The sequence below is a fragment of the Python bivittatus genome, unplaced genomic scaffold (genome assembly GCF_059951505.1).
Source record: "Python bivittatus isolate LINGU-HERP-01145 unplaced genomic scaffold, Pbiv_v1 ctg000980_np1212, whole genome shotgun sequence".
NCBI classification, from domain to species: domain Eukaryota; kingdom Metazoa; phylum Chordata; class Lepidosauria; order Squamata; family Pythonidae; genus Python; species Python bivittatus.
Window position 1 is genome coordinate 66683741 of NW_028277125.1, and position 12045 is coordinate 66695785.

Here is a 12045-nt window from a genome sequence, read left to right on the forward strand (position 1 = left end):
TTATATTGGTTCTGTATTGTACGTACATTTTGACTTGGGTTTTTGTTTTAATTTTCATTGATGCACCCTGCCTAAAGTCACAAATTATGGAAGGGACAGTTTAGCAGATCTTCAAACAAACAAACTTTGCTTCCACTGAAATCTGATGCGGTTTTTCTGCTGTCAGGCACTCAGCCCAGTGCTAAGTGTACTCACTTGGAAAATAGCTTCACTCATTCTGATGGGCCTTAACCTTTTTTTTTTTTGCAGTTTCTGGCTTTTTTTGAAGTCTACACACTTTCTACCAAACAGGTGACTATGCAGCCCTACACATATCTACTCAGAAGTTAGTCTTGCTTATTTTAAGGGGGCATATTCCCATATAAGCATGTACAGCATTCAACCCAAAGCCTCTATCATTTCTCTCACGTTATTTGTATGGCATACATAAAATCCTGTAGAAACCTGTTTGAAGCTATAGCTTTAAGGCAGCTAAAGGCCAGATAGTATATTCACATTTCATTCCATTCCTATTCATGCTTTCTTGTCTACTCAAACAGTATTAATAGTTCTGCATTATGACTAAAGGGCTATATTATTTTGGAACTAGGTGCATGGGAGCACATTATTTCTCATAGCTGATGAGTCTCTTCAAGCATAATCAGATTCATATTACAGCAATATTGCTCTCCAAGATGAATGGATCACACAGCAATGTTTGTCACTTGGAACATGCTTGTTTGACTTGTTCTTCTAACTGATCCCATCAAAATATTCCAACTCCCAGTGGACATCAAGCCAGAATGAGGATGATAGCTCTCCTGAACTATACTGAGTTATTCACACTGACTGAAATCTCCCAGGAGTTCCTAGTTCAGGGATGTATGTGTCCCCTGAAAGCTTTGGGGGTAGATCCCAGCAGCCATTCAAAAGTTACAACCACAGTGAAAATAATAACGAGATAGAAGGGGAACTTATTAAACACATGAACAGCAACCATGTTAACTGTATTGATTTAAAGTAAATTTGAGTTAATACAACTTTGGTTTTTGTCTTGATTCTGCTCACTTTTCTGTCCTGGTCCACCTATTTTATGGAGAGTGGCTAGCCAAAGGCCAAATCATACCATCAGACCAAAAATTGTGTCTATCCTAATAACTGTGAGGGAATAAATGAGAGATTCAGCAGGAGAAATGTTTTCTAACAGTTGGATATTATCATAGAAACAGAATCACCTGTTGAGATGATCCTATTTAGCCACTCTGAAATTCTCCCTGAAAGAAAAAAATGTTTCATCTGACAATATTTCTGGACAATTTACAGACACACTATGGAGGAGGAGGATGATATCACATTGCTACTGGGGAGCAGTGCTTGTTGCAACTAAAGGTTTCCTTCTTCTGTATGCCTTTAATCTGAGAAATGCAAATACAGAGTTTTCAAGCACCCAAATAACATATTCTCCATAGGTAAAGCATTTTTCCAATGGAAAGCTTTTTTTAAAACTGATCAGGGGAGAATTGCCCAGAAAAGTTTCCTTTCACAGCAAACACACTCCCAGGACTGAATATGGTCGAACCATTCATATACCTGATACTCTAATAAATCAAGACTGCAGCTTTATCTGAAACTATCCACTGAAATGGAAGTTAGGGCTTTAAACTATGCAGTACTGTATTCTCTATATCAGTTGCTGAAAGAGCATTCTGCCAATTAGCAAGACCAGTTCTATGCTTTTTGTTTAAACAACATAGAAAATAACCCAGGTCAAAAATCTTTCCACCAAAACACCAAATCTTATGAAGAAGTGTTGCTTCTACATAAGAAAGAGCTGACCCACAAAACTCCAGTGAAATAAGCCCAAGACAGCCATCATTCTCTCACACTCCAAAGGCAGATATTTTCCAGAGGAAAAGCTTGTTAAATAATTTATTGATTTATACAAATTCTTTCCAACAGTAAGAGTCAGAAAGCAATTGAAAATCGAGTGATGCAGTTCTCTCTCTCTTTACATTCTCTTAAAACGGGGGGAAAAAAAAAAATCAAAGAGAAGGAAGTGAAGCCATCCAAACCCAAAATTAAAAAAAAGGAAAGAAAACCTTTTTCATTTTTACACTAGAAATATACATCACAAAAATCTGTAATTTTCTATATACACAGCTGAGCTGGTATCCTCCACTCATATACAAAACAGTAACAACAGCTTGATTGTTAGGAGCAGGAAAGCCACGGGGTGGAGGGGGGGGGGGGGAGAATGGAAATCACAATTTCAAAGGCAGTAGCTACTCCATCCTCAGCCCACTGACATCCCAGTGGCATTTATGGATCATCCTCTTTGCAAACAAGTGTGTCTACAATTGGATGGGATGAAAGTTGTACAGAAGGCTATGGCAGACATTTAAAGCAGTTACTTGCACAGTACATCCCAGGAATTAAACAGGCTTCAACTAAGTGCAGATATGCCAAGACCAAGGATAGGTAGCCTGGGGCTCTCCTGGACTCTTGTATCATAGATGAGGCCCAACCTCATACCTACTTAGTTGGCTCTGATGAAGCCTCCAAGCAGCATGCATAACGCTGCGATCACGTTTGGCCCAAATCAATTACCTATTAGTCATCTGCAATCCTACATTCCTTTTGAACCAAGGGCAGGTCTCCCTAAGGGCCAGTGGGCTTACTCCCTAGTCGGGGTACTTAGGGCGGCACCGCTAGAGAGCCGGGTCTCAAAAGTCAGCCCCTGATGCAACAGGCTGCCCTCCTCCTAGCAGCTACGCCTGAGCTGAGCTTCGCTTCGCTTCGCCCTTCGGCCACACACGCTGCCCGAATCCCGCTTAAGGCCAGACGGGCCGGCTGCAGCCGAACCCCGTTTGCTTTTAGTGCTACTTTATTTCGAATTACCCTGGCCCGAGGCGCAGGCGGCAGCTTTGATTTCCAAAGTCAGAAGGGGGTGCGTGGGAAAGGGAGGGACGGAGGGGGGAAAGGCGGGATGGCGAAGAAACCGAGACGTACCCCACGAAGGCTGCAATTGGAAAACTTCCTTCTTTCCTTCCTGCACCGGCGGAGAGAAAGGGCCATAACTTGACCATTCATTGCCATAACTTATTCGGTAAAAATATATATACAGACATGACTTTCCCGACATGCGGGCTGTACAAGACGTCGCGGCGGCCAGTCCCGAGGCTGGCAGGCTGGCGTCGACTACCCTGCTTGGCCGGCGGAGAGGAGGGACGGGGGGGCGGGCGAGGGCTGAGCCCCAGTCACGAGGGGTCCGAGACGTTGCTGCAGGGGCTGAGGAGGGCCAGAGGCGCGGCGGCCGCGGCCGCTTTGTGCTTCTTGAGGAGCCGCGTGATCTTCTCGTCGTCCGAATTGGGGTCCAGCGGCTTGTTATACTCGTCGTCATCCTCGTTCTCTGAACTCTCCTTCAGCTTCTCGGTCTCCGAGTCGTGCTTCTTCTTGGCCGAGGCCATTTCGGCGGCGTGCCGCTTCCGCCACTTGGTCCTCCGGTTCTGGAACCAGACCTGGGCCGCCCAGAGAGGGAGAGACGAGCGGTCACACGCCTGTTGACTCCCGAGGGCGGGGACGATCCGGGGATCCCCTTCCCTTTCTCCCTCCAGGTTATCCAGACCCGCTTTCCCCGCCCCCCGTTTTCTGCGATGAGCCCTCGGGAGCCGCGAAGAATCAGTCCTCCGCATCTACCCTCCCCGGTCCTCCTTCCCTGCCCGAGATCCTTCCCTCTTTATTCCCGGCCACCTCGCGCACCAAGTCAGACAGCACTTAAGTGACCAGGATACCCATCGGGCGCGGCTGGGCAACCCTCCCCCCCCGCCCCAACCTCTGAAATGTGAAGCAGGCAAGGGCAGCTGAAAGGAGCTGCGCTAGAGGAAAGGTTGCAGCTCCATGCACGTGCGTCCCTTGGGAAGTCTAAGCCATCAGGGGTGGGTTGCAGTGAAAGTGGCTTTGGTTGAAGGGCTGGCGGGGGGAGAGACAGGGCTCCCTAAAGAAAGGACCAATACGGGGAGGGGGTGTTGATCTTTGCTAGCCATCATCTGTCCATCAGCACCTTCTGGTGTTTGCAATGGGATCCTGCGAATCGGGAATAATCCGCAGGATAACACTTGGAGGAAACTCCTCTGTGGTGACGTTTGGATTCCCCGGATTTCAACAGCAACACAGAAAGACCCGCCATTGGAATTGGTAAAAACAAAAATACACTGAATAGCTACAAACAAACGCTACATTAAAAAAGTAAATGCAATTATTTTGACTTTTAGGAAGAGGGGGTGGGGGAGAGAGAGAGCAAAAACCCAAGGCATGACTTTTACTAAACTAACAAAGTTTACAAAAACGTGTGCAAATGTTTTAGATTAAAAGAATCACCCAGCCAAGAATCTGTGGAGAAAGAGAGGGAGGGTGTGGGGCTGACCCTCAAAGCACAATTGCACATACCTCATTCCTCTGGATTTTTTGCCATTTTGTGAGTTGCGGTTTGTTTGTTTTTAAAGATTGCATGCTATTTTAGAAACTTTAAATTTGAGCTAACAAATGATTGTCTTAAGTTGTTTTTTGGATTTTCAGTCTGTGCAACGTCACTCCCAAAAGACTGTAGATAGGGGCACAATTAGAACACCTGAATTGGAGTGAGATTTAGATATATAAAGCAATGTGTTCCTGTGCATGGAGGTCAACAGTGCTTGTTTGGAATAAATCTGAGCAGTACATTTTATTCCTAAATGGTTTTCAGGTCCTTAATATCAACACAAGGCAGAGAATGCCATTTAGTGACTGCTAATGCTAAAGATGCAAGTCATGCACACTTACACATGCTATTCAAATCCCCTACCAGTATGACCAGCTGCTCTCCAGAGCTGCAAAAATAGACAATGCCTTGCAAATATATAAAGACCATGAGGCATTGTCCTGGAGATCCATCTGTAATACGTTCCCTATATGCCACTCGCAATGCCCTATCACTAAAGATTCTGCTAAATAGTGCAGCAATCTGGATTTGAAGATCAAAATGGATTCAGAGCAGGTGTGAGTATGCACAAAACACTTGTCAAGAACACTTTAGCAGAGTTATGTCTTTTTCTGAGTTCACACACAATTCCAGGAAAAGAAGCATTTGGTTTAAGGTGGTGCTATTAGGTGGAAGCTCATGTACACTCCAAAATCACATTTTTCACTTGGAATCTGGAACTCGGTATAATTATTGTTTGACCCATCACTTTGCAATCCTTCTGCAAAGGCAAAGACACCCGTGGAACAATTATTATTCCAAGTTTGTCTATGTGCAGATGCACAGGTACAGGCCTCTAAACCATGTCACACCATTCACACATTCAGCCGTCAATTCCAAGTTAGTAATTTGTAGGAAGGAAATTTCCAGTGACCCCTGCTTTCAAGCAAGGGGGATTTCAATTGTGCTGTGAGCAGATTTACTCCAAAATAAACTTTCCTTGGATTTAAGGAGCACTCCCAGCAAGCCGCTTTGAAGTACAGATGAACCACTTTCATAAGAAACAAAAACTAGCTGAACTCAATAGAGCTTATTTTCTAAGAAACCGCTTTGGAATTAATTGCCAACATTGCGGTCTTGCTTTTTTAAAAAACAACTTTTTCTTTGGATATCTTGGTACTAAATCACTGGATTAGAGCTAATACTATCTAGTATACTACTATACTATACAACTGAAAACTTAACTTTATTTAAACCTTTATCGTATATTTAACTATACGATTGAAAACTTTATTTAAACTTCCTTTCTTTCTCTTTCTCTCTCTCTCTTATAAAATCAAATAAGAGAAAACTTTCACAGAATATGGATTAAATCTCAGTTCAGTGAAGTCCACCCAGAATAAATGTGCAGCAGGCTGTTATGCACACATTAAGTAAATCCCTTGGCCTCTTAAAGGCATAGGACACACTAGTTTGCATTAATATCCTTCTTTGGCCTTCTGTAACACTAGAGTGTAAGGCAACATTTAAGACTGTTATTTCTCTTGTTTTTAAGACAATTAACTGACAGAGAGACCGTTGGTACAGAGCAGTGAGAGAGGATCCAGCCTTCTGGAAAGTCTGATTGAAATGAACAGGCCCTAACTTTGTCTAAAAAGGGGCTTTCTAAAATCAGGGAGACACCATCTTTGAATTTGTAAAGCATCTGGCTCCAATTCATATTTTAGTTTCAGCATAATATATAACTATGTTATTTTTAATTCAACAGGTCCTTATTGTAAAACTCATTAAGTAAAATACTTCTGAATTCCTTGCTACTTCATGAGAAAACGCTCAAATTCTCTGCAGGCCAATTTTTGAACAGCCTGAGAAAAGCCCTGAGAGGATTTCTAATGCAAAGGATGTCTCAGCTTGGCTCCAGGCAAACATTATTCAATTAATTATCTAGTTTTTATTTCCAAAAAGATCCTTTCTCATTTTTAAATAATTTGCATCTTACCAGGAAAGGGATGGAATGTAAATAATGTTTTTTCCAGACTTTAAACATTTCAGATTAGCTCACTGCTAGAGCTTGAAGTGAGTGAAAAGGGGGGGGGGGGGAGGCAGCAGAGTAAGTTTGGAGCTAAAAAGAAGAAAGGTTGAAAATACAGTCTTTGCCACTTAACCTCTTCGCAACATTTTATTTCTTATTTAGTAACAGCAATGGACATTTTTTTTAAAAAAATTTAGTTGATAAATTGTGCTATGCAGAATATGATATATGATAAATATCGAAGTTTCCCAGAGTTCAAGGATTGGTGGGTTTGTTGTTGTTTTTTTACATTCAGGAATGAACTGTGCATTAATTTGACCTGTGTGATTGAGGCTAAACTAATTTCTTGACAGTAAGCCTAATTTTGTTCTAAGAAACCTGTGTAAATGTTCATTCACATTTATTTAAGTACAAGAGTGAGTTATATGTGGCAAGGGTCTGGCCACGGAAATTGGCACAACTTGGGATAAGGTAGGCTCTGAATCCTAGCCTGTGCTACTTATTCTGGGAATAAATTCTCTGGAACTGGGCAAGACTCACTTCTGAGAGTCTGATGGCTTCCTTTGAAACCATTTCCTCCCGTTCAGTGGGACTGGGACTGGGACTGGCACCGGCCCCCCTCCCCCCCCCCGCCCCGCCCCGCCGAGGTGCCTGTGGAGATTTAGGACTTTGCAACTTGCAGGACTATTTAGCCCTCCCCCTAGATCTGCGCCGGAGCTGCTGAGCCGGAAAGCCGATCCCGGCGTCTCCACAGCCGAGGCTGCCCTACCTTGACTTGACTTTCCGTCATCCCCAGCGAGTAGGCGAGGCGGGCTCTCTCTGGACCGGCCAGGTATTTCGTCTGTTCGAAGGTTTTCTCCAGCGCAAAAATCTGCTGGCCCGAGAAGGTCGGTCGGGAGTGTTTTTTCTTGCCATCCTTGTCCAAAACCATCCCAGCCTGGGCTGAAAACAGGGAGGAGGGGAAGGGAGAGGAAGAGCCCATCAGCGGCTCGGGAAGCTCCGAGAGGGGAGCGCTGCGGGGGGAAAGTGCGCCGTTTCCTCGGCGCTGCCTTTCGGCCCCGGCCGGAGTCCTGAACCGGCCCCCGAGGCCCGCGCTAGCACAGCAGCCCCCTTCCCTTCGCCCGCGGCGGGAAGCCCCTCAAGGAAACTTAAGGGCGGACGAAGGCGGCTCGGCTGGACGCGTGAATCGAAACAAGCCTGGGCCAGCCCCGCGCAGCCTCGGGAAAGGCCGCCTCGCCCAGGCGCCCTCCTTCCCACCGCCACCCCCTTCGCTGCCCGCGCCTGGCTCGACGGACGGTGAAGTCGCAGCAAGAAGAGCCAACACGGCGGGCCGCGGAGCAGCATGGGCCCCTCGTCGAGGCCGGTATCTGGCAGCCCAGGACCTCGGCGACTTCCCGTCCGAGAGGGATGGCTCTGAAGTCGCGTTTTATTCAGAGATCACAGAAGGTGGTGCTGCAGCAAACGCCGCGCAACTGGAGAACTACTCAAGGGCGAGAGAATCTGAGCATAAGCAGAGCGCTGAGAGAGCCCTCCTAGTACCCTCGATAAGCAGAGAGCTGGCGCTTGTAAAGCGAACCTCTACCCTGATGGCAACTGGGCGCCCCAACCTTTGGGGGCAAAAAACTGACTGAAAGGACCCCGATCCAAGTGGCGCCCCTCCAGTTCCCACCCGCCCGCGCCCTCTCGCTCCTCCGTGGCCTCCCCGCGCTTCCTCTCCGACCCGAAGTCCGCCTTACCGGGACAGGCGAGCCGGGGGTCCCTCCAGGGCGATCCCTGCATAACTCCGGGCCAGAAGATGGGAGGCCGGCCGGGCAGCTCGGCCAAGGGCTTGGGGTATCTGGAGACGGCGGCCGGGTTGAAATACATCCCCGCGGCTGCCGCGGTGGCCAGTCCGTTCAGGCGGGGCAGGCCGGAGAGCAGGTTGCCGGCGGCGGCGCCGGCCACGGGCCTCCCCAGGATGTCGCTGATCCCGTGCGGCGTGCCCAGCGGGATCTGCGCGTTGAGGCCGCCCAGCGCGGGCGCTTTGAAGCCGGCCGGGCTCTGCAAGGCGTACGGGAAGAGGGAGGTCTTCATCTCGGCCATGTTGTGCAGCGCGGCCAGCGGCGTACTGCTGAGCACGAAGGCGCCCTGGCGGTTAGCCTCCATCTGCCCCACGGCTAACATCGGGGAGCATTAAGGGGCGGCGGCGCGGGGGTCGAGGGCGGCGGGGGGGACGGGAGGGGAAGGGAGGGGAGGGGAGGGGAGAGAAGGGAGCCGCCCGCCGCCGCCGCCCGTCCCTGCCCTCCAACTCGGAGGAGGAGACGGCAGAGCCCTCGGCCTCCCGCGGCGCGGAGAAAGTAACAGCCGCGACGAAGACAAGTCGCAAAGTTCGGCACTCCCGCGCCCGCCGCCGCCGCCGCCGAGCAGAGGCTGCGACGGTCTCCAGTCCCGCTTGTTTGCCGAGGAGGGCCAGCCCAGCCGCGGTCGCCCAGGGCGGGACGCGACGCTTTTAGGCCGGGGGTGGAGGAAGAAAAGGGCGTGGCGGCCACCGAGAAAGAAGGCGCGAGAGAAACCGAGCCGGCCCGCTCCAGCCTTCCGGCGGCCGCGGCTTCCCGCTTTAAAAAGGCACCGACTTCTTTGCGCCCCGACTGGAAATCCCGCAGGGCGACGCTGGAGCCGCTCCTTCGGCTGCCCCCCGGCGCGCCAGCAGTTGCCGGGCGCCGTCCCGTCCGAGCCTCCGCGGAGTTTCCCTCCCCGCGAAAACGCCCCGGCGAAGGAGTCCCGGGCTCGGACAAGATGCACTGATAACCTCGCAGCCACCTGCCAGCCGCCCTCCCTGATTGGCCGAGCTCTCGTCCGAGGCCACGGCTCTCAGCCAATGGGCTGGCAGTCTGCTCTCCCGCTTTGCATCGGCCGCTCGCCAGCGTGTCTTTCGGGCCTGGCGGAGGCGGGGAAAGACACGCGAGGACTGGAAGGGGCGGGGCCAGAGCGACGCTCCTTGAAGGTTTTGTGATAAAGTCGGTCAAGGTACTTTAAATGGCTGTAAATTTACCAGCTGATTTATCTTTCCAACTATTAAATAAATCCCGCGGAATGGGAGTTTAGTTAGGCGTAAGCTTCTTTTTTCCCTCCTGGGTTTAAGCAATAAATTTTTTAAAAATTAATAAAGTACAGCGTTTATGTCACTGAAGTCCTCCAGATCTTTCGCACCATTATTCAAAGCCACTTTTACAAATGAAAGCTCTTTTTTTACGCGGCTCATTCCGCTTTTCTGATTTTCTGAGACCGCTAAAAACATTAGCAAGTCTTTTTCCATGGAACCCGGGGGTTTCAGGAGAAGAGGAGCAACATAAACGGAATCTCTGAATTTGCCGTTTCCTTGTTTGTCTTTTCCTCCAAGATTTTTTAAAATTATTATTATTATTATTATTTCCAGACGTGGAGAGGGGCAAATTTGTCCTCTGTTTGATCTCGGGGATTTTTGAGTCTCTCTCCCGCTTCCCACTGCGCTCAATCTTATCCTGCAAAATACCTTTTATAGCAGATTTTGATTACGTTAGAACTACCACCTCCAGCGCTCGATTCTTTAGCCCGACTTTCCAAACGCGACCAAGAGGGGGAGGGGCGGGGGGTCTTTTCTGAAGCTCCTCTTAACTGACCTTTCAGTCAATAGTTTCTTTTGCGGTTGGCTTCGTGTGAATCGCTCCGTACCCGTTACTTTCTGTTTGAAAGATAACGTCACAAATACATCAGTTTGGCGAACTTTCCGATCCAGTTTTGAGACTACCTCGAATTCGTGCAGCCTACAACGCCTGGTGTTTGGGGAAAACGTATGATATTTTGACTTTTTAAAAGAGATTTTGTTAAGTTTTTCCTAGGCAAGGGACAGTTTCATACACCAGTTCTGAAACTAACCAACCTTTCCTCTTTTACTCAGAAATGATCCTTGCTAGGCTCTTGGAGGTTTTCTGCCAAAGAATATTGAAACCAACTGCATTCACCTCGCGCTCCAGGTAGAGGCTGGACCCAGCAGCGGCCTAATAATACTTGAACCGTCCAGGATGGCACAGCCAGCAGAATAATGACACTTATTTACTTAAAAGGAACCGATTTGAATCCGAACCATATCTAGCCCCAAGAGGCGTTTCCCCAAAAGCTCTGGGAATCTGGCCTTGACTTCTACAGCGCTGAAGAGAAGAACAGCTGAATTATGGTATGAAGCCCTGCCCCGGGGTCAGCAAAGTCTTGGTTTTTAAGGGGGATCTTTCCATGTCAAACCCAGCGGCTTCTCTTGACCCTTCCTAGATATTTAATGATTGTGAATGCTAAAGAAGGACTTGTGAAAAGGAATCAAAGAGAAAAGAGAAGCCAAGGAAAGCTGCACCAATAAAGAAGAAAGACTGTGCAAAGTCACTTCCAGATGACCACGACGTAAAGCCTGACCTGTTTGGACTTCGCCGGGGGTCTTCAGGGCACAGGAAAAGGCGCCGCTGACCAGAACTGTATCCAGACTGTTGGCGAGTGGGAAATAAAGCCCACTGCCTTCATCGGGCCAGTCTCGGAAGCAAGATTGTAACCTATGAACGAGAGGTCCAACTGCTACAAAATCTGGGATGGTCACGTGAATTTGCCCAAGTTTTTTTTCTGCAGAGAAAACAGCATTTTCTAGACACGTCTCTCGCATAGCAGAAGAGAAACTATTTTTTGCTATAACGCCCGCAGACTTGTTGGGTTCCACGTGCGATTAAACTTGCCACATTCTACCTATCCTTCTCCTAATAACATTTTCCTTAGATCAAACCATTAAGTGACTACTTGGACCAGTATTTTAATTGGTTCCTTCTCTCTGGGTATCTCCGTTTCTCTCTTTCACGGTATAACTGTGGTATTTAACTATTCCAACTCAGGAAATTGTATTTGTATCCTACCTGTCGTCTCCAGAATCTACATTTTTTGTCAAACGCAGAAACCAGCCTGTATATGGCGTGTGCCCTGCAAGAAGTAACATTAGGAAGCCAGCGTCCTTGTGGCATTAGATTTTCTTGGAGAAGAAAGCGGAATAAAAAGAAAAAGAAACTGCTAAAAAAAGAAAAAAGAGAGAAATTGCTGCTGTAGAGATTACCCGTTTTCCTCTTAGTTAACTCTCTTCCAACGCACATTCACAGTTCCAGTGAACTGCTATTCACACATGCCTTGGGATAAACCTCAGTGGAGCTGATTTCCTAATAAAAGGCCCCACCAGCTAATTAATGGTTCGTTTAGCCGGAATCTTGTAAGCGAACTTGATATGGTGGATTTTGTGAGCTCTGGCCCAAGCCGAACTCAGAGTCAGGGGAAGTACCGCGACTGCAGCTTCTCGGCGCTGGGATCTGGGACTTGACGGAGGCGATCAGTTTCGGGAGAATGTCGAAACAGGAAATCGGTCGATTCCATAGGATTTCCAGCCAACAAAATCGATGGGAGTTTGACTCGGTTGCAAAAAGTTCAAAGGAAACAGCTGCTGTAGGTTTTGCCTGTTTTCCTATTACTTAACGCCTTTCCAATGCACATTCAGTTACATTGTAATGTATTCACACGTGTGGAACAGAGGTTAGACTGT

General features: G+C 48.0%; 1 protein-coding gene across 1 annotated transcript; it reads right to left on the reverse strand.

Moving 5' to 3' along the window:
* Positions 1–1216: 1216 nt before the first annotated feature.
* Positions 1217–9459, reverse strand: NKX6-2 (NK6 homeobox 2). The gene is made up of 3 exons (XM_088132115.1): positions 8204–9459; positions 7237–7409; positions 1217–3497 (listed from the first exon to the last, which is right to left on the reverse strand). Exons 1-3 carry the CDS (start codon positions 8628–8630, stop codon positions 3237–3239), a joined length of 861 nt encoding a protein of 286 aa, XP_087988241.1. The 5' UTR covers positions 8631–9459; the 3' UTR covers positions 1217–3236.
* Between the last annotated feature and the right edge of the window lie 2586 nt (positions 9460–12045).

Coding starts and splice junctions, on each gene's coding strand:
- NKX6-2 (XM_088132115.1), bottom strand. CDS start 8,630: ATGTTAGCCGTGGGGCAGATGGAGGCTAACCGCCAGGGCGCCTTCGTG. Junction 7,410..8,203: donor CCCCCGGCTCGCCTGTCCCG/GTAAGGCGGACT, acceptor CCCTGTTTTCAG/CCCAGGCTGGGATGGTTTTG. Junction 3,498..7,236: donor TGACGGAAAGTCAAGTCAAG/GTAGGGCAGCCT, acceptor TGGGCGGCCCAG/GTCTGGTTCCAGAACCGGAG.